Source organism: Canis lupus, chromosome 3 (assembly GCF_011100685.1).
Source record: "Canis lupus familiaris isolate Mischka breed German Shepherd chromosome 3, alternate assembly UU_Cfam_GSD_1.0, whole genome shotgun sequence".
NCBI classification, from domain to species: Eukaryota; Metazoa; Chordata; class Mammalia; order Carnivora; family Canidae; genus Canis; species Canis lupus.
In genome coordinates this window covers 85,156,368-85,177,656 of record NC_049224.1, presented here as the reverse complement: position 1 = coordinate 85,177,656, position 21,289 = coordinate 85,156,368, and the positions used below count along the sequence as shown (strand labels likewise).

At 45.5% G+C, this 21,289-nt stretch overlaps 1 protein-coding gene across 6 annotated transcripts in view; it reads right to left on the bottom strand.

The window, feature by feature from the left end:
- SEL1L3 (SEL1L family member 3) overlaps positions 1 to 21,289 on the bottom strand; it is a 99,920-nt gene that overhangs the window by 64,143 nt on the left and 14,488 nt on the right. For 4 of the 6 annotated variants that reach the window (XM_038533552.1, XM_038533549.1, XM_038533551.1 and 1 more), the window contains exons 2-6: positions 20,576 to 21,146; positions 11,056 to 11,200; positions 9,301 to 9,422; positions 8,757 to 8,872; positions 6,159 to 6,217 (exon numbers count right to left, since the gene is read on the bottom strand). In XM_038533552.1, the coding sequence (XP_038389480.1) occupies positions 6,159 to 6,217; positions 8,757 to 8,872; positions 9,301 to 9,422; positions 11,056 to 11,200; positions 20,576 to 21,146 (1,013 nt within the window). The remainder of the gene's footprint in view (positions 1 to 6,158; positions 6,218 to 8,756; positions 8,873 to 9,300; positions 9,423 to 11,055; positions 11,201 to 20,575; positions 21,147 to 21,289) is intronic. The other 2 variants (XM_038533548.1, XM_038533550.1) reach the window with 1 other exon arrangement.

Below are 21,289 nucleotides of genomic sequence, written 5' to 3'. Positions count from 1 at the left end.
GTATTTGCATTTTAAAAAGTCTAAGTATACACTGCAAGAAACTAATAATAGTATTTCTCCAGGGCATGAGGGTAGGGGATGGAGTGGATGGGGGCGGAGGTAGAAGCAAGACACCTAACTGTATATTTTTTCATATAGTTTTGATTCTTTTTAAACATGTGCCTTTATTACCCATTTAAAAACTAAAATAGGATAGGTGAACAAGGTGCCATCATATGTGGACAGCAGGTTGGGGGGAGGGGGTCAAGACAGATATCAAGTGAGAAGCCAAGCAAAGAGGAAGCGCCAGGGAAGGCAGAGGGCAGATGGAAGCAGATGGAAAGAAAACAAAATGTCAGGCAAGCCGCCAGGAGCCCGGCGAGCCGCGAGAGCAATGGGCCAGGGTGACGCCAACAGGGATGGAGCAAGATACCAGCCGTTGGATCAGAGAAGCCAAGCAACCTGGGGTTAGCCCCAAAGAGAGGCTGTACTGACTGTTACCAAGGAACCCGAACCCTAGCAGGTGCACCTGGCTGGAGAGGAAGACAAAAGGGAGAACACATCCACAGACGGCAGCAAAAGTGAATGCTCAGAAATTGGCTTTACAAGAATGTGGCTAAAATGGAAAAGAAGTGCTTCTTCTCTGGACTTTTTTTTTTCCTTTCAGAATCTTAGGCTTGAAGGGCCGTGAGAAGATGATGGTCCTTCCCTTTATTTTCCTCTAGGACCGCGAAGTTATTATCTCTGAGAGCTATGAATTGATTTTGTTTTTCAAGACCATGGAAAGATTTAACATTCCAGCCACCCTCACGATGCAGTACCTGGTACTTGAAGGATACAAAGCAATGCTTCTACAATAGAAGCTCTCTTAAGGGAACTCGGCTCAACCAACTCACCAGCACACCTGCTGGCTATCCCTGCTACGTGCTGGATGCTCGGCGGCTGGAGCCCACTCTCTGCAGCCTTAGTCTTCACACTGCTTAAGTAGAGAAGGTAACAGTACCAGTAGCCCAGAACTACTGGGCTGTTGGAAGGATTAAATAAACTAATTTTTGAACAGAGCCTTTAGAACTGCACCTGGCACATGGTAATTAAGCACCATAACAGTTAACTACGGTTATTATTATTAACCTAGTCCACGGCCGGACTTTTACTGCCATCTTAGTAGGATCACATGCCCAGTGAGAATCAGAAGTGTCTGTTCCCAAACCTGACAGTGCCAATTGTATGGTCATTAAAATTATAAAATTTACTATTATGTTATTCAATAAAATGTGGACTGGAAAGAAAGACTTGTCCATTCTATAACAATTAGGTTGACTATTTTCGGTAGATTCAGAAAAGAACAGTTACTCAAAAAGTGTGGAATTAGGACAACTGTAGAAGACTAGAAGAAAATGGAAGCAATCTAGATGTATTTTGGCTCTGACAGCTTCACAAGTGTCTTTGTTTTCTTTCCATTTGTAAGAAACAGAAATTGGGCGCCTTTTATGCAAGAAAGTCCACAGGGAACTTCTATAGGTAGAATCATAACAAAGGCCCTATCTGGAAAGATTGGTGGATGAATGTATGTTTCTAGGTTTTTTTCATTAAAATAAAATGTTTATGGTAAGTATCTTTTTACATGGATCTTTGCTTTAACTGAATTTTTCAACTGATCCATAAATTACTTGGTCCCTATGATATGGGATTGTAATTTTTTTATCACTATCATAATACAATTGCAACCTTGTGGTTTATAAGAAATATATATTTGAGGGCACCTGGGTGGCTCAGTCGGTTAAAGCGTCTGACTCTTGATTTCAGCTCAGGTCGTGATCTCAGGGTTAAGAGATTGAGCCCCAGCATTGGGCTCTGCACTGCTTCAGATTCTTTCTCTCCCTCCCTTCCTCCCCCTCACTCTCTCTCTCTAAAATAAAAAAATAAATTTTTTTAAAAGAGAAATATACATTTGATCTTTGTCCACAGTTGCTGGCTCACAATGCTCCTCAAACCCTTGGGATCTCCTAAGTGTTGAAGGTGGTAAAGATGCTTGTTGTTATATCAGTGAAGGTGATTCCACTCAAAGGCAGAGGCTGGTTCCCAGCTGGACCAACCATATGATTAGCGGATTGAAATTTTTAGTTCTACCCCCTAACCTCCAGGGAGGGGAGAAGGGCTGCAAGTTGAACCAGCCAATGGCCAATGTCTTAGTCAACCATGGCTATGTAATGATGCCTCGGTAAAAACCCTAAAGGCCTGGGTGAGAGCCTCAAGGTTCGTGAGCACATGGAGGCTGAGGAAATTGGCACACCTGGAGAGGGCGTGGAAGCTCTGTGCCTTTTTCCTAGCCATTGCCCTATGCATCTCTTCACCTAGCTGTTGATTAGTATCCTATATCAGATCCTTTAATAAATGGGTAAATATAAGTAAGTACTTCCCTGAGTCCTGGGAGCTGATCTTGCAACTAAAAAGAACCTAAGGAGGAGGTCATTGGAACCTCCAATCTACTGCATGGGCTTGGAACTGGTATCTGAAGTTGGGGAGGGGGCAGTCTAGTAGGACTGACTCTGTGGCCGTCTGATGCTATCTCTGGGTAGACCGTGTTGGAGTTGCATTGAATTCTCGGACACCCTGCTGGTGTCTGAGAATTGCTTGGCGGTGGTAGGCGGGAAGCCTCCCCCATCTTGGAATTGGGTCTGGGAACCCCAAAGGAAGAGCTAAATAGGAAATCTCCCTAGCCTGGTTTCCATCCACATCAGCGCCTGTACATTTTTCTCCTCTAAAATCCTCCGTGGCTGCACAAAGATTGCAAGTGCTTCCTTGCACTGTGTGTGCACCATTTGATGGTCATCAATTTCACTGACATAAAGCTGAGCAACACGGTTCCAAGGCCCAGGCCATCCCTTCTGGAAACCTCAGACACACTGGCAAACTCTCTTTACTCTTATCTGGACATAGGAGACTGCCTTGGTTTATTACTGCAGAGCGCGGGCAGCCCAAAAGAATCTCCGGCGTTAATAAACCTCACTCAGGATTAGAAAACAGCTCCAGCTTGAGCATTCCTTAGTAGGGGAACATAGAGCTTCAAATTAGCTGTCCCTCTGCCCCCTTAGAGTAATCACCATCTCAAATGTCATTTCTCTGGAACCTGCTGAAAATTCTGATCCCTTTGGTATCCTCTGAAGCTATTATTCTATTCAGTTCCTTCCCAGAATTCACCATGATATGCAATTTTAAATGTATTTGTGAATTTATTTAAGATCTGCCTCCCCCCACTAGGGTTTTTGGGGTTTTTTTGTTTGTTTGGTTTTGCTTTGTTTTTGTCTTTTTGAACTCCATGCAGGTAGGGATTGCCTGTATTCTTTTTGTTCATCATTTTATTCCCAGAGTCTGGCACTGTGTCAGGTTGGGTGAATGAGCATATATTGGATGAATGAAGGAAGGATAAACCCTATACAGGCCTGAAGTTGTTACCTGTCACCCACTGTCACTGACAGCCTTTCATTTGTGTGTAGCTCTGCACTCCTGAGCACTTAATTACTGATCTTTCTATACCACCTTTGTGGGACGGCAGCTATCATTATGTTTACACGACAACAAGGAATGAAAAGGAGCGCTATGATGGAAAGCCTATAACCATCTGAAATATCTGATGTTTAGTTCACTGGCTTGGCCCACTCGGAAATCTCTCTGATGGATGAGATTCCAAATATCTAACCACAGGAATCCCAGGTAGGCCAGACATTAAATCCAGTTCTTCTATTGATGGGGAAGGTCCCAGGAGTACAGGCAGGACAGCTGAGGAGGTGGCAAGGGGTACTCCTGGGTCCGGGACTGCCCCTATTACCACGTAAGAGATCATTTCAATGTTTTAAGCAGAATGTTGAGTTGGTCTGTACCTGATAATCCATCCTCCTCTCCGGAATCTGATATGATCACACGGATTCTGTATTTACGGAATACCTTTATTTTTTGTTCATTGTCTATTCCTTACATTAATTTTTGTTTCTTACAATATTATGTTAGATGTTATTTGTCATGATTACTGTTATGAGTTAAATTGTGTCATTTCCCCCCACCCTCCTACCTCAGATTTGCAGGTTGAAGTCTGAACCCCAGGCTCTCAGAATGTGCCCTTATTTGGAAATAAGGTCATGGCAGGTGTAATGAGTTGAGATGAGGCCATAAGAGCAGAATGGGCCCTTAGTCCGATATGGCTGGTGTTCTTACCCAATGCGGAAATATGAAAGACCCGCACACATGCATGCAGTCACAGGGAAAATGTCCTGTGAAGATTGGGACACCTGCCACCACAGCCCCAGGAGCTGTCAGAAGCTGGAGACAGGCCTGGAAGGCTCAGAACCCAGAACAGCTCTTTTCCCAGACCCTTCAGAGAGAGCACGGCCCTGCCGACACTTAATCTTGGGCCCCTAGCTTCTAGAAACGTAAGACAACAATTTTCAGTTGTTTAAGCCACTCAGCTCGTGGTGCTGTGTTCCAGTAACTCTAGCAAACTAATACAATTATGGAGTTTTCTGGAACCTCCTTAAATCTTATGTGGAAGGCGTATGTCTCTGTCCCCGCGTGCTGGTCCCAGCCCTGGATCACCCTGTGATCGCTCCAACTACAATTCAGCACCTAGGTCTCTGGGATGTATGATGAAAGGAAGCCCTTATGTCAAGAATGAAAAAGAGCCTATGAAATCAATCTTCTGTCAAAAACGTCCTGGGGTCGGGCGTGGGGGTCAGGAAGGAAAGGAGGAGGTATTATTTCAGATTTCACATCCCAAAATTTAAACCCTCGATTTCTGGGGCCCACCATGCAGAGCGGGAGACCAGCAGACGCTCCCAAAGGAGCCACATAGCATCTGTTTCTCCAAAAAAAACTGCCAGGCCTCTCTCCTTTTGAACTCTCTTCTACAACAAAACTCATGCCCGTTGAACTCTTTCTGACTGGTCTAAGTCCTCCTGGTACCCTTTCAGCCTTCCTCCCCTCTGTTTTCAGGCCTCAGCCTCTCTGCTCCAATACAGCTGTCAAGTCGCCCCTGACCTTCTTGCAGGCTAAGGAATAACACCTCTTTAGCCTTTCCTTATAACTGTAATCCTTTAATCCGGCCATGAAAATAAGAATTGTTCTACCTGCCCAGAGCCCGAAAGCAAGCAGTTTGACATAAATATAAACTGGAATGACAGGGGGGAAAAAGTAGGATGTGTGCCCTGCCCCCCTCCATTCCTGCGTCTCTCTCTTTGTTTTCATTTCTTCAATAATTGATTTCCAAGAAAATGTGGATTATGTGAGGAGTCTGAGGGATCGGGCCTGTTCAGAGAGACAGTTTCCTGCTCGCTGTAGTAGAGTAACTACAGCGGGGAGGAACGAGATGACCCCCTCCTTTAGCCAAAGTGCCTAATACATTTTTTAAATTGTACAGACAAAGCTGGTACATGGGTATTATACATGCATACATAAATTATACATGCAAAGCTGGTAATTTGTGTTTCTGTTTTTTACACTTATTTTTAAGCATTTGATTGTAGATATATATATATAGTCTAGGCATGTTGAGGTATCTTGGGTTCCCAAAGCAGGCTGCCCCATGGTTCTGCCACTAGAAACCCCGCTATTAGACAGGGATGCAGAAGGAAATTAAAAAATTATGAAATGCAAGGCAAAAGACCTAATTCTCAGCTTCCGTAACTCTTGTGGAGAATGGTTACACGAGGATGAAAAGTTACACCAATATCAATAGTTGCATGCATTTCAAATTTAGATTATAAACATAAATATGAGGACTGTCTGCTTTTATGCTTTATCCTAGGCCAAAGCTACCAACCATTCTCAATAAGCAACATTAATACTTTGATTTATCTTTCAGAATCCCTCACAGAAGATAATTTTCAAAGAAAATGAATTATAAGGTGCCACGAAGGGAAGAATTTACAATGGGATCTGGAGAGAGAAATAGTTTCTCTTGCTTAGAAAAAAATGTTGTGGGGGGAAGGGAGAGGAATTTGCAGATGTAAAAAAAAAAAAAAAAAAAAAGTGCAAACACTGGCTCTCGGGCAGACCAGACACAGTCCATGTTCAGAAAAGCTGAATAAGGAAGTGTGGGAATAACATGAGGGTTGAAGGCTAATGTATGAAGATTTCTTAATCCTTATCCAACAACATGTTGCGTAAAAAGAAAATATCACACTTACCTAATGGTCTGATTGTGGTAGCTTTCCAAGTCCTGTCCAATGCTGGTGGTTACTATGATCTGTGTTGGGAGAAATACACAAGATCAGTTATGCCCCAACACCTCACATCATAAATACAGTCCTGGGTATAAATTACTCATAAAATGGGTTGTGTGGTCTCTCCCCTGGTCCATTTCTGCAGAAATAAAAGGAGCACTTTACTAGCCCAGTGTACGTTTTAAGATATAAAGAAATTTAATTTCTCCAAATGACTACACATGGTAACAATATCCATCACCCACTTTCCCCCAGTGGGGTTCAGATGCTTCCAGGCTACCAGCCAAAGCTTCGTTTGGTGTACTTGTGCTCAAAAGTGTGTTGCGTAGAAAGATGAGGAAATGTGTAACATACTACAAGGAGTTTATGAAATTTTACTCTGATCCCACGAGAGCCTTAGGGGAGAAATAAGTTGGCGCTGAGCGTTCTTCGCGTGCTGCTGTTCCCCACTCCCTTTCCCTAAGCACGGAGAATCGTCACTGGCATTTCAACAGTGACAATGTTTTTGTCGAGAATGTTGTTAGCTGTCCCGTGTTCTTCTCGTGCCTTGGACTACCCTGGAGCTAAGGGGCTCCTTCTACTCCCCCGGTGCTAGCACCGAGCAAGGGTTTAGGGAACATGTGCTGGCCTAAGCAGGGTCTCAAAGGTGTGGCTACGACACTGTGTCGATGAGAGACAAACTAATGCATAAAACCCAACCCAATTCATCCATATGCAACACGTTGGTTCAGAGAAGAAAATGACTCAGATCTATTGTTTCTCTAAACCAGCCACTGGCTTGAAGTCACTTGTCCATTTAGCCAAAGCAATGAGTATGACAGTCCCAACACAGGGGTGGATGTTATATGGAAAAACCATAATGCTGTTTGGGGGACCTATAGATATTAGGGAGACCAGATAGGATGGAAGGAAAGTAGGACCAAAGGCATAAATCTACCAAAAGAAAAAGAAAAAAAAAAACCCAACCCTACTTCTTTTTTCTCTCTACCCCATCTGGTCTTTCTAATCTTTACCCCATCACGTACTCTGCTAAATTAAATTCATCTCTTTAATTAAAGGACTACTCTGATCTACTCTTCTCCTGCTCGAAAATCTTCCATGACACTAGTGCTGCCTTGCAAATAGAAATCCAGATTCCTTGATATTCAAGATTGTCCACATTCTAGCCCTAAAGACAATTTTTTTTCTTCTGTTAGTTTTCTACAGTCTGTAAATTTCTACTCCAAACTGGTTTATCTGCTGCTAACCTCCAACGATGTACTAAAATGTTGCCTCCTCTCCTCTCTCTCCATTCCATCCAATCTGTAGGAACCTTCTCTATGATACCTTCCCCGAGTGTCCCAGCGTGAAGTGCCACCTCTCTTCCCTGAGTCAATATGAGTCATTTGGTAATTAAGCTCTCCTTATGACATCCCTTCACCTGCCTAATGCTTCTCCCATAAATAGTCGATAAGCTCCGTGAGCAAAGAGCCTTGCATCCATAGGGCACAAAATAAGATCTGTGATTTGCTCTGATGATTTGATACCCGTTTAAGAGACACATAGAACCAATCTGACCTTCTTAGGAGCAAGCAGCAACCAAGCTATAATGCCATCATAATCCTTACATAAATGGGAAGCTGGACCACAGACCACAGCTGTGTCACTTCACACTGTTAAGGAAACCAACAAACATACAAAAAAATCCCAGCTAACCTTTCACAGACTCTTCTTAGGAAGACAACAAGGGTTGACCTGATTTCTTGTCTCTCCAGGAAAAAGGAAATGTGATAAACCTAAGCACCAAGGGAAGTCTGTGTATTACCTAATACACAAGACAAACAAAACGTCTCTTCCACTTTTGTTACCGGAAAATCACAAATCAATAAGAAAAGCTGATGAGGAAGTAAAACGAGGGAAAAAAGTAGCACATCGGCATCAAGTATATTGAGAAATGGAATAGTCTTCAATTATAACAACAGATTTGCCACAATCCATAAAATCTGTGTTATGAGAGTTTGAAACAGTTATGTACACTGTTTTTATACTACAAAGTAGATAAAGCCCCTCTGTCCTGCCATCACTTAGGTTTGTTGGTTATTATTTGTCTGTTTAATGCCAAACGTCAGCAATTGTGTAACTGCCAAAAACAGTCAAACCATTTCTTGGCTGAGCTAACCAATAAATTCCCTGGAAAAAAAAAAAAAAAAAGTCGTAGATCTGATAACACTGCATAAACATGACCGATGCTGCTTTAACATTTATTTCCACAAAGCCTATCTCCCTCGGGGGGTGGGGGTGGGGGAATACTGAATTGCTGATATCATCCAGATAATTGTGGACATAGAGCTGGCTATATTATTTACTCATTCACAATACGGTCGAAAGAAGCACTTTAAAAGTTAATTAAATGGGATAGGATTCTTATGATTTAAACTTCCATCTATAAAAGTTTGATTGAAAAAGTGTAGAGTTGTAAAGAGTTTATCATTCGCCACAAATGTGCTCTTGCAGACATCCCTGCTTCCTGAGTTTATGGCAAGGCTTAACACGAAGTGATTCGCGGGGCGTGCGCACAGATACCTGGCCTCCGTTAAAAGAGATATCCAGTCGAAACCACTCCTTCAAAGGCATGGTGAATTTCGTTTTCACAGCAAGGTCTTCTCCTTTGACAAGATGCATCTGAATATGCAAGTGGCCTACAAGGAAAATGAAAGCTCGTGAACACGAAAAAAAAAAAAAAAACTTAGAAAGTGCACGAAGTGGTTGCTCCTGTTTCGACAATTGTCCAAAGGAGCGCTATGGCTAGAACATGTGTCATCTTCCTATAAACAAAGACAAAGCAAGCAAAAGAACACACAAGTGGATTCCTTCGTAAAGAAGACATGTGTTTTACGCTTCCAGGAAAAAAAAAGAAAAAGAAAAAGAAAAAGAAAAAGAAAAAGAAAAAGAAAAAGAAAAAGAAAAAGAAAAAGAAAGAAAAGGTTCACATGAGGCCGCATTTGAAAATCATCGCTTTCGCTGAACAACTACCACGTTGACAGCATCTTCCTTAATTCCAGACATAACTGCCAATAGAGCACAAGAAAACTACAGTATTATTTTAAAGGTTCTGTTTTATACTCACCCTCTTCAGTGAGAAATACAGACGGCGTGCCGTACATCTCATTAGAATCAACAAAGTAGAGAATCCCGCAGAGATTGGCCTTGCAATAATGGAGTAAGTAAAGCCACAATGAAACAGTAAACCTACAAGAGTGAGGAGAAAAAAAAAAAATCTGCAGATTGATATCATCCAAGAACAGGTAATTATAGCTAACAATGACCAAGTAAATTGCTTTCTTTCCAATGAAGGGATGAATTTGCCTTCATGTTCATCATGGGAGATCAGCTTGCAAAGCTTGATTTTTGAGACAAAGGAGGTAGTTATAGTAACTGCAACAGACAGGAGTTAAGAATCATTGTATACAACTAGCAGATAGTGTCCCTTGCACCGAAAACTCTGGGTCTGTGCCTCTTTGACAATCTCACATGCCTGCCATCTGAATTCTTGATAAAGGGTTGGAAAGCCAGACATAAAATAAAAATCTGGATTTAAATAAGAGGTGGTTTGATAAGAAGCTATTCTAATTTCAATGATTAAAAGAAAAAACATAATGAGGGCTTTTGAGCAATTTTTGTTTCCTTCCAAGATGAAAGCCTTAAGGTACAAAAATGTCATAATCTGCGAATGGCATCGCTATATGTTAATTGGGACACATAGATACTATTTTAATGCATACATTAGGTTGTCAGGATCACAGTTTGGCTGACCCATATGGAAACAACTAATCTAATTGTTCCATTTCTGGATCGGGGCTATTTTAGTTGAAAAAAGTATTGTACATCTGTGATTTGTGGCGTGAGAATAAAATAACAGTAGTCAACTTAACTAGGACACATTTAGCCAAGATGTGTGATCCATCCATCACTCAGCAAATATTTGCTGAACCCTTGCTTGATGCCACACATTATGTTAGTGACCAGCAGTTCAAAGATGAGGCGCTGGGAGTAATTGCATTTTGCAGGTGAAACAGGAATCAAGGTCAAAACAAATGTACAGAGTTCTGGCCGTTACCCCAGTAAGCAATTCACAGTTTGGGTTAAAGTGGCCGTGGCCCCGGGTTCTTTGGGGATAGGTCCAAACAAGTCCTTTAGAATTTTCTGGGCTTTGTAATCTGGCCTCAGAATCAGTGGTAAGATATGCAAACAGATGGTGCCACACAGCTCCCTCCTGACCCACCCAGCTGAGCAAGCTCATGAAGATAAGTTATTACAAGGAAGCTTAGCAAGAACATACGCTCAGTAAAGTGACTCAAGATCTTTCTACAGCCAGCAGCATGGGAAGAATTAAATCACTCTGCTAAATCCATCCGGTCTGAGGTGAACCAGGAACTGTTTTCAGCATCTTCAATTCAGCAGAAGGAAAAAAATATATCTGGGTTTTGCTGAAATCAATGGAGGAGATCAGAAGTTGTGAGATTTCAAGCAGCTCATCCAATCTTTCAAGACAGAAAAAGCAAAGCGAAGGCAGCAATGTGCGCTGGCTGTGGCTGGCTGCACCCGAAAGCTTGCGAGGCCTCAGGATCCCACACCTTGGTCCCCTGCTCGTGTCGTTCCTGGGACCGACACAGGAAAGTCCGAGGCATGCTGAGGATTGCTAATTGCAAGAATAATTCAGGAATACTTTGGGCCACAAGTTCTGTCTAAGCCGTGTGGATCTCCACATTTTTCTGAAACGTGCTACCAAGGCGTGTCTTCCTACGGGATTCCACTAGCCTGCCCTGGTCTTCAGAGAAACACAGTACTGCCCCACCAGCCCCCATCACCTGCCCATTCTTACACTGGATAATCTATCCGCTGGCGTCGGGTGGCCTCCAGCTCTCGGTTGTGAAACCTCAGGAACTTCTTCACAATGCCTGTGTTTTCTCCACTGGAGGCGTAGAGAAAGCCCAGGAGGGTGACCACATCTGCAAACAGCAAGACGGCTGCCTTTCAATTATCTCCAGCAAAGCACTGCTTCCCAAATCACATTCTTCCTGGAACCCTCTGCCCAGTTCCAATCTGCCCAGTTACAAGAAAGCATCTGAAAACATTAGCAAACATTTATTGAACACTGAATCTATGCCGGACGCCTGCTAAGCCCTTTACAGAGAGCTGTCTCAATTCGTTTTCCCAGCAACCCCACTGAGGAGATTGAATTATGGGTCCCAATCTACAGACGAAAAGTCCGAGGCATAGAAGTAAAATAACTCGCCGAAGGACACAGCTAATAAGCAGGAGAGCCAGACGTGTGATGTTCAAGCTCGGGTCCTAGGCTCTTTCACATGCTGCCCTTCCAGTGTTAAGGAAAGCGTTTGGAATCCGTGCAACAACAGTAACCGTTTTCACACGAGCAGCAGGACACCAACCACACTGCTGTCAATGGGTCTATATCTCATTCAGCTAGCTAGCTGCCTAGAAAGAGAGATTCTTTTAATCCTATTATCCCCACCTTACAGATGGGGAAATGGAGGCACAGGTGCCAAAGTGGTAGCTAATGCTGATGGAACACAGAATACGCCAAGGGATGTGCTAAGCAAACCATTCCAGGAGTCATCTCATTTAAGTCCATAACCATCAATGAAATGGGTTCTGTTACCTCCATTCAACAGATGAAAAAACTGAGCTCTAGAGAAGATTGAATAATAAGAGGTGGAGCTGGGACTCCAACTCAGGCGGTTTTGTCTCAGAATCCATGCTCTTAGAAGTGCACAGGTTTTTTCCTTCTGTGCAGATTTTCCAATATATTCCACACATTACCTTTGGCAAAAATGGCCAACCAAACCCCTTAAAACTAGGGAGCCTTCCACTTTATTTTGCAAATGTGGGAGAACTCTGTGGCTCTAGAGAAGACAGGGTGTCCTTAACAAGTCTTAAAAGGAGAACTGAATTATCTCATCTATATTTAATACCCACTGCTTTCAACGAGGCCAGAATGATTTTTTTTCATATTTTCCATACCCAACCCCCTTTCAAAGGAAGAAAAAGAAATGAATCCCTTTTCTCTTTTAAAAAATGCTCTTAGGTTGAAATGTCCATGATCCAATGGTGGAAATTATCTATTTTCCTCAGCTTCTTGGAAAGGGAAGAGTTAACTTCTGTGCAAGTTATCCAATACCTCAGCCTGCAATACTGAAGACCCCAGCTGTCATTCCTCAATGGAGAGAAATGTTTTATTATAGAGGGAGGTAGCTCTGGCTCATTAAAACTTAAAAATCACAAGAGCAAAGTGTTCATAATCTCAGACCCCTATATCTAATAGAATTAAATAAAATAGAGCCACATTGTCCCCAGTGTCCACAAATCTCCCTGTTTTGTGAGAGGTAGAGAGGCATTTGAAATCTCCAAAGGATAGAGTTATCAATTCCAACAGAAACAACGCAAACTTTTTTTTATTCTTCACTATTTGAGCTCAATTTGGGGACATTGGACTTGCTGATCTATTATGGGAAAGGGAAGGGGGGATTAGAAATGGAAACACTGCAAGTGTGTCTTTGGAATCCAGGGAGAAAATCACCAAGAGACTGCTGTCAGCCCAACCTTGGTTTGGCTTCCACCGTGTGGAGTGGAACATAAAAGACCAGATGGCCACGTTAGCCCCCTAGGAGGCCTTCTGCTAGTGATTGCTGTTGAGTTACCTAGTGTGCAGTAGAAACATTTATCAAAAAGAGCAGGATTTGATTCTGTCCAACCTGACTCCGGTAAAAGGAGGCTTCATAAAGAGGTTTCCAAAGTGAAAGGAGTTAAAAGTCAATGCTGATGAGCCTCTCCTTTATCCAGGGATCAAAGTAAAGCGGGTTGAGCTGGAGAACTTGCAGCAAAAGATGTGGAAGGAAAAAAATCTAAGATAGAAAGATCTAAAATAAATTTTACAAAAACACGTACCTTTTGTACCCAACAAAACCAAAGCGATGGTGGTTTTCTTGTAAAATCTACAGCTTGAATAGTTCTATGATTTGGAGTTCTCCTGCAATTTTTCTTTCAGCATAATATTGCCTTCCCACTTACTTAGAAATAATAAGAATGAAAGTTCAGAGCAGGAAAGGACATTAGGATTCAACATCTAGGCTTGTTTTCTAATATCTGACTGTGGGGTTGCTTGGAGCACTATGTTTCATTAGTGATGGCTGCCATGGCCACTAGAATGGGAAGTAATAGTACCAGTGTCATTCTCCATTAAAGAATTTACAGGTAGAAACACGTAAGCCCAAAATTTAGGTCCAAAGAGGATAAGAGGCTTGCCCAGTTTCCTCCAGAACGTAAGTCCCAAGAGAGCGGGGACATTACTTCAATCATTACCCCATCCCTGGAGCCCAGCATAGTGGCCAACACTTGATAGGCTCCACAAATATTGAGGGAATGATGAATAAATGAATGGACAAATAGGCCTTCAGTCCTATCCTATTCAATCAGGATCTGAACCTGCCTCTCTCCTGTTCAACTCTTTTCACAATTCTATAATGTGCCCCATGCTTCTGAAATCAGATCACAGCCTCTCTTCCTTGAGACCCTTCCCCCAAATCCATTTCTCTGGCTAATCTTGAATGCAGAAGTTAGGTAGGAAAAAGGCATCATTGCGACAAACATAAAAATACCAGGAAAACGGGTCAGATTTAGAACCCACCACTTTGACTGTTTTTGCTTGTTTTCTTTTATCAAATTTTAGAGAAAAAAGAGGGATTAGATTCCATCTGTACGGCACAAACTCCTTCATTTGGAGACAAGAAGTGAAGGTTGCACGGCCCGTGAGAGATGCAGGTAGAACTCAAAGCTGGTCTCCCACTACAAACCAATGGGCTTCTTATTAAACCACATCACATCTCACAGGTCTTCCCAAAGAGGTCGGTGCTGCCTTGACCCTCCACGACTCCAGCACCACTACCCATCCTGGCTCTCCTTCAGGGTAGAGTTGGCTCAGCAAGGGCCTCCTGCACCATCCTGCTTCAGCACTACGGCTAGCACCCGCGGAGCCTGACCTGGAGACCCTGTCTTATACGGGCTCTTAAGGACTTTGAGCATCACCTCCGAGTGGGGCGGTTGGGGTGAGTCACGTAGCCCATTCTCCAGGTCAGTAGAGTGATCAGAGCCCTGACATGGACACCTGCTCCAGGGACAGTCCCACGTCCATGTAACAAAACCCTACTCAGGACGTGCTTCAAACACATCCACAATGATGCAGCTGAGACCTCAGCCCATTTGGGGAGAAGTTAGAGATAGTCTTGGGGCAAAAACAAACAAACAAACGAAAACAAACCAGACTGTAAGTCTGTAAGTAGCAGCAGGAGGAAAAGAAGCTAAGATGTTCCAACCTGAAGAAGGAAAGCTGGAGCACAGGTATCTCAAGAGTGCTTTCCAAATGCAAGACATTAAAAGGCACGTGTGTTCAGGGGTTCCATTTTCTTTAAAACCAAAGCCTGAGAACTAAAACTCAATTTTCTCGCAAGTATGATTTAGGTCAGAACTTCCCCACAAAGGATACCAGGCAGTGAAGTGGGCGAGTAAGGAAGTCAGTGGAATATTCAATAGTAGGAGTGTTAAAAATAAAATAAATTTCACTCCCAGGAATTTATCCTCTGAACATACTTGTAGGTGTGCCCAAAGATGCATGTACAGGGATGTTCGACGAAACCTTGTTGCCAAAAGTAAAAGACTAGAAGTGACCTGCGTGACCACCAGCAGGGGACAGGTTAAATAAATTATGGGCTGTCAGGCAACGGGATGCTGAGCAGCTACTGAAAGGAATGAGGTCGTGTAGGACATGCTCTGCCTATAGAAAAATCTCTGCCGTGTTGTCAATGAGAGTGGGACAGAGTTTTTAGTAGCTTCCCATGTGTGTCTGAAGAAAGGGGCATGAACTTAATGCTTATAGGAGCAGAGAGCATTTCTGGAAGCAGATGCAAGAAACTAGTGTCCGTGAGTTTGCCTCTAGGAAAAGAACGAGAGCACAGGGTGGGTGGGAGCTCACTCTTCCTCCAACCCCTTTTACACTCTATGAATTTTTTACCAGGTGCATGTATTTCTTTTTAGGCCAAAAAAACAAAACAAAACAAAAAACCCAGAGAACAAAGTCTGAGCATTCCCATGCAGGCCGGGAGAAGACGCCAGCCCCCTACAGAAGGCCTCCCCGCCCTGGGCCTCTGTGACTATTCAATCTGCTTCAAAGACAAAAGTCCAGTGGGTGAGGAAAACAGGATGATTCACATCAGTAAAAATTCAACTTAAAAAAAGAGTATTCCTTTCTAATTTAGAACCTGGGTTAGGGCTGTATTAGCATATTTCAGAGAGGCGGCATAGCAAAGTCGAAGGAATCAGGAAGCTTGGACTCCCCTGAAACAAGCTGAGCCTTGGTTTTCTCCTCTGAAAAGAAAAGATGAGAATAATACTTCCCTCTACCCCTTTTCCGACGATGAAACCTCTACTCATCCTTCAAGTGTCTGTTCAGATGTCGCCTCTGCTGAGAAGAAAGCGAAGCTCTGGATGTGTAAAGACTGCTCAGTGACTTCTTTCAGTGAACGAAGGACTTAAAATAGGTAAATAGTTTCATGACATCCCTCAGCAGTGCAGCATAATAGCTCCCTGTGGGGTTTGGGAACCAGACTCCCTTGGGTTCAAATCCCAGCTCTATCATGGAGAGCTGTGCGACCTTAGACAAGTCCCCCACCCTCTCTGAGTCAGTTTCCTCCCCTGTAGAGGTGACAGTAAGGCTCTGGGCAGATTAAATGAGATACATAGAGCGTTTAGCACAGTGCCTGCCACACCGCGAGCACTCAGCCTCAGGAAGCAGCTGTCACTACGGGTAGCTGCTCTTCCCTCCTGCTTAGGCACCTAAAGACAGGGGGCACCGTGTCTGTATCTTCCCGCCTCCAGCCCTAGCAGAGAAATTGATCCCTAGCCGGTGCTCAATGTTCTCTGTTTCCCTGACTTGAACATGACACACAGGCACCCACAGGCAGCTAGGGGAGGCCAGAGGGCAGGGAGTTAATTTCTGATTGTGGGGATGAAAAAAGAAAAGAGAGAAGCTTCGGTGGGGAGGGGGGTGGGCAGGGGAGGAGTGGACATTTGAGCCAGCTACCAAAGTAGGAGGATGATTTTGCCACGTGGTGCGGCAGTGGGGGCAGGGGGGAGGCCTATTTCCCATAAAAGGCATCAACTTGGTCGAGGCGGGGGTTGGGGAATCCCAGACTCAAACTATGAGGGCAGGGCAAAGGGGGTGCTCATGTGCGGTTGCCAAGGAGAATGACTGACCAAGAGATTGCATCCTTAACCAGCACAGCCCCCAGAAGGGCTCTCCCGGGGCAGCTGTGGCCTGTGTGCGAGCCTAGGGACAGCCGCCCGCTACCCCTGGGTGCTCGCTAACGTGGCAACACAGCTGTGTGAGGATGTCCCAGTGTGATGGTCACACGCAGTCCTTGCCCCTTGGCTGAGAGCATCTGTCACTCAATTCACAAATAGTCACTGGATGCCTGCGGGTGCTAGGGGCTGCGGCAGGGGGCACCGCACAAAGCGAGCCAGGACCTTGGCCTTAGAGAGCTCGCGTCCCAGTACAGAGAGACTCCCCGGGCAAAGAAAGCAATGACGCATATTTAATTACAAAGTCTGGTGACGATAGGGCTGGGAGGGGGGTGAAGATAGAGAACAACGGGGTGGGGCTGCCATCCTAGATAAGCGGCTCAGCGAGCCCTCTCTCCTGACATGGCATTAGCACAGGGAGCGATAACGTAAGTGTCCCAAAGGGAGAATGACCCCGAGAAGCTCAAGGAGCAGGAAGCAGGCCCGCGCGGCTGCAGCAGGTGCACAAGGGGGGCACGTCAGGAGACGCGGCAGGGTAGGGGACAGGGACCCTGGGCACAGGGGTCATCGAGGGGCTCTTCCTCACTGCAGTGGGAGGAACCACCTGCGGGGGGTGATGCCACCTGTTTGCACTGGCTGCCACGTGGGGAATGAGGCCGCTGCCGGCGGTGACATCCACCGGTTATGACGGCAACACTCGTGGTGCGGGGCGATCGAGGATGGAGGCACAGGGCCAGCTGACCTGGCACGGTGGGACAGGCAGGAAGAGAGGTCCAGGCGGGCCTGGAGTTGTTGCCTGGGGGTGCATCGCTTTTTCTCGACGAGTTCATGGGTGAGTCAGGCACATGTGTCACCGCTGAGGGACAACGGCCAAGGCCTGGTCCCTTCCCCCAGGGAAACGGACAATACGCTTGGGGCCCTAGGTGTGGCGTGCCTGGCCACCGCTGGCCCACGTGCCCAGAATGCAGCAGGTACAGGTGCACCAGGAGGACACGTGGCCAGGCCTGGATACACCTGTGTCCTGAGAGGCTGCCGACTTCTGATCTGGGGAAGGTTTTCTCGGCAGGGCCGGACAAAAATCTGCTGCACGTCCACCAAAAATCAGGCCAAAGGCCCGGCCTGGCACGGTCGTGGCAAAGCAGATAAACGGCGGGCCGCGGGGAGGGGCGGGCGTCCAGGCGCACAGCCTCACGGTGGGGGCCGGCCCTGGGCCTTTGGGGGAGAGGGGCTCTAACCGTCCTCACAGAACAGCCCCGTGCATGGGGGCACCTTGGCTCTCTTCTCTCTTTATAAAGGAAAAAGAAAATGAAAGCAAGTCACAGCGTCCTTTAGTCCAGACGTGGAGCCGTCGTAGGACACCAGGCACTTGACACAGAAAACGTTCCCCCCCGCCCCCACCCCACACCAGCGCTGGCTGCAGACTGCAAGGGGACCGGACATGAAAGGCGCCCCCTCGGCTCCCTAATGCCATCTTGTTGTTCTGACTTGACTCTTGTTCATCGAGAGCTGAATAAAGAAGCCCCTGCTAAGAACAAGCCAGAGGCCTGGCCCCCTTCCATCGCACAGCGTATCAAGAACAAAGGTCGTGGACACTTTCCATAGGGCTGCTGCAGACGCTCTTTTGATTCCTCTTTTAAAGAGAGGGCGAGGGAATTTTCCCCTTTTCGGTGAACAAATCACAGCAAACAGAGCTGGCTTTGAGAGTGCACGAGCACCAACCCCCTCAACCATTTTGGAGGACTTTAATTATTAGAAAAGGTTTTTCCTCTGCATCATGCTTTTATCAGATTGGTTCTCACCCCAAAAGTAATGCTTGGAAGAAGGTGGAGAGAAAAATCCCACTGCGCTATTCCGCAAAGCTCAGTGAATACGGGAAGGAACAACAAAAGAAAGAAAAGGTGGTTCACATCGTAAGGGTATGGGCAGGGGCCCTAAGACCTCGGCTAGTTCATAAATGACTTCATCTGAAAACTTCCAGCTTGCAATTTAGTCATTCTTCAGTGAGAAATATGTGATTTGCCAAACATGAAATGGAATCATTACGCCCTGACAAAATCGGAGGCAAATCAAAAAAAAAAAAAAAAAAAGAACCTGGCTTGTATGTGCCTCGTGCTTCCTTCTCCTTAATAAATTAGGTCTCCCCGTGGAAGGCATTCCAGAAAGATGCTAGCATGGGGTTCTGCGTGGAGGAAGGATGCACACTAATCATTGAAATGCAGGCAGCTCGACTGTTTCAGACATTTAATTGCCCGCCCGCCCTACCCCCAACTCACACGCACACGGGAACGGAGTCTGGCTTCCTCCTCTCCAGATCTGTACTTTCAGCACCACACAACCATGAAATCAGCCAGACACGGAACAAGGCTACTCAGACCAAGTGCAGGATAGGAGGGCAGAGAACTACACACGCGTGCGTGCACACACACACACGCACGCACGCACACAAGAGCTCCTGTAAAAACTAGTGAATTCTGAATAAAGTCCACGGTCTAAGTCAACATCAGTTTTGTGCTCTCGCTAGCATCCTACAGTCAGGAAAGATTTTTATTAGAGGGAACCTGGGGGAAGGATACGCGGGGCTCTCTACCATTTTTGCAACTTCCTGCACGTCTATAATTATTTCAAATAAAGAAAAGTTTTTTTAAAATGCTAAATGTAAAAAAAAAATTTTTTTTAAATGCTGAATGTATCTGTTCTACAGCAGGTGGCCTCTGACCCACCATAACGTATGGCTAAACAGACCCTTCACATTTCCTCTAGATGCAGGGCCGTTTGGGGTGGTCCCAGGGAATACTCATCACTGTTGTTTTCTCAGGGTTAAGTCACCTTGCCCCAAAGCAAGTCCTCTCAAAGACTAGCAGGGGTCAGGCACCTCCCGAGGAAGCGTCTTCTGTCACAGGCTCATGGCGGTTGGGCCACCGTCATTCTAGGTCAAGAGCCCACCAGCTCTGCCGCTGCTCCAGAGGTCCTGGAGCTTCAAGATGCGTCAGAGTCATGGGAGTGTGTTTCAAATGCTGATCTCGGGGCCCTGCACCCCACAGCTCCTGACCCAGTAGGCTGTGTGGGGGCCTGGGAATCTGCATTTACACCAAGAGCCCTGCGTGACTCTGGCAGCTGGTCCTAGGGCTACACTGCAGGAAGCACTGTCAGATTCCAGGTAAGTGCCTGGGAGCATGCCCGGCATAGCTCCCCATCGGGGGATGAGCAGAAGAGCTGGGGGGCGCTCAGCATCCCCATAGGAAGGTGCTCCTCTTGCCAAGGGAGAGAACTTCCCCTAAGGACGCACAGCCAGAGAGCTCCAACCCCGGTGCTTAAGGGAAGGCACGGGAACCCCCTGCATGGGTCCTTCGGTGGCTGTAACCACGTGGCATTTAGGATAAAATGTAGAGTTTGGACTCTATCATCGTCACGGCTACTTTTTTACTGAGTGCTGATTATGCGTTAAGCAAATTACATCTCATTTCATTTTCCCAACTCTGCTCTGAGGGAACTGTTACCGATCACCCCCACTTTACAGACAAGGAAACTGAGGCTCCCAGAATTCCAAGATTACACAGGCAGAAAGGGGCAGAGCCAGGAGTTGAACCCATGCGCTCTGGGCTGGAAACTACCGTGGGATACTTCCTTCCCGCCCAACACAAAGGCTCCTCTGGTTCTCATCTCCCCTGGGATAAAACATTCCAGTTAAAAATATCAGATACTCATGAAGGGACAGAGGGAGGAAGATGTTCCCAGGGTCGGTCTCGGTGGCATTAACACTCCTTTGACAACTTCAGAGCCAAACCTCTCAAGGTCCCTCCATGACCTCTGTGACTCTCAAATGCACTCTATTCTCTACTACTGTTTCTTCTCTCTTCACTTTTTTCCTTCCACCCTCTTTCTCCCCCGGAGTCCTAAAGCCGATCCGGTGTGTTCGTCGTTTTCCTTGCCTCCCCCACCTGCTAGTGCGAGAACCTTCTCCTGCCAACCTCTCGTGATACAGGCTATCTGAAGAAATGAGCACGAGGCTCCTCGCAAGGCAAATGACCTACCATTTTCAAGAGGACACTGGGGAATCTTGTTTGCCCGAAGGTTCCAAATATAATCCATGTTCCACTCAAGGCACACTTGATGATCTTTGAAAGGGCGTTCGAAAGGCGGGACTGTCTTCAGCAGAGTATAATTTTTCGCTACAGCATGTAGCAAATTTTCCTCCCATTTAACATTCAAGTCTCCACCACTGTATTTGTGAGTAATCCAGGCGCGTAGTATCACCGCGGATACTGAAATGGAGTGTCTGATGAAATAATCATCTCTGTAAACCATGATGCTTGGAAATTTCACATGTACTATTTGTGTCCTGCTGGTGTGAAGATGCTTCTCATTCTTCCACCTCTTTTTGTACACAGGGATGCTACTTCTGAACTCGGATGAAACGACCGCTTCCAGATTGACAACACAAGGCTGAGAGCATAAATACTCAACCGAGACTTCAGAGACATTGCGGACATTCCCTTCAAAGACAGTGAAATAAATAAAGTCTTTGTAAGCCACGCTCTGCTCGGCTTTGGGGGTCACTGACGTAGTCAGGGAGGTCGGCCTGCCCAAAGACGGGACAACGTTCTGAAAAGGAAAAAAAAAGGAAAGAAAGTACAGGGAGTTTAAAAATCATCATATTAACAGATACGTGCATTTTTTCCCTGGAATAAAAAATAGGCATCTACATAAAGCAATGAATGTGGGACGCACAAGATGGCAAAACCACG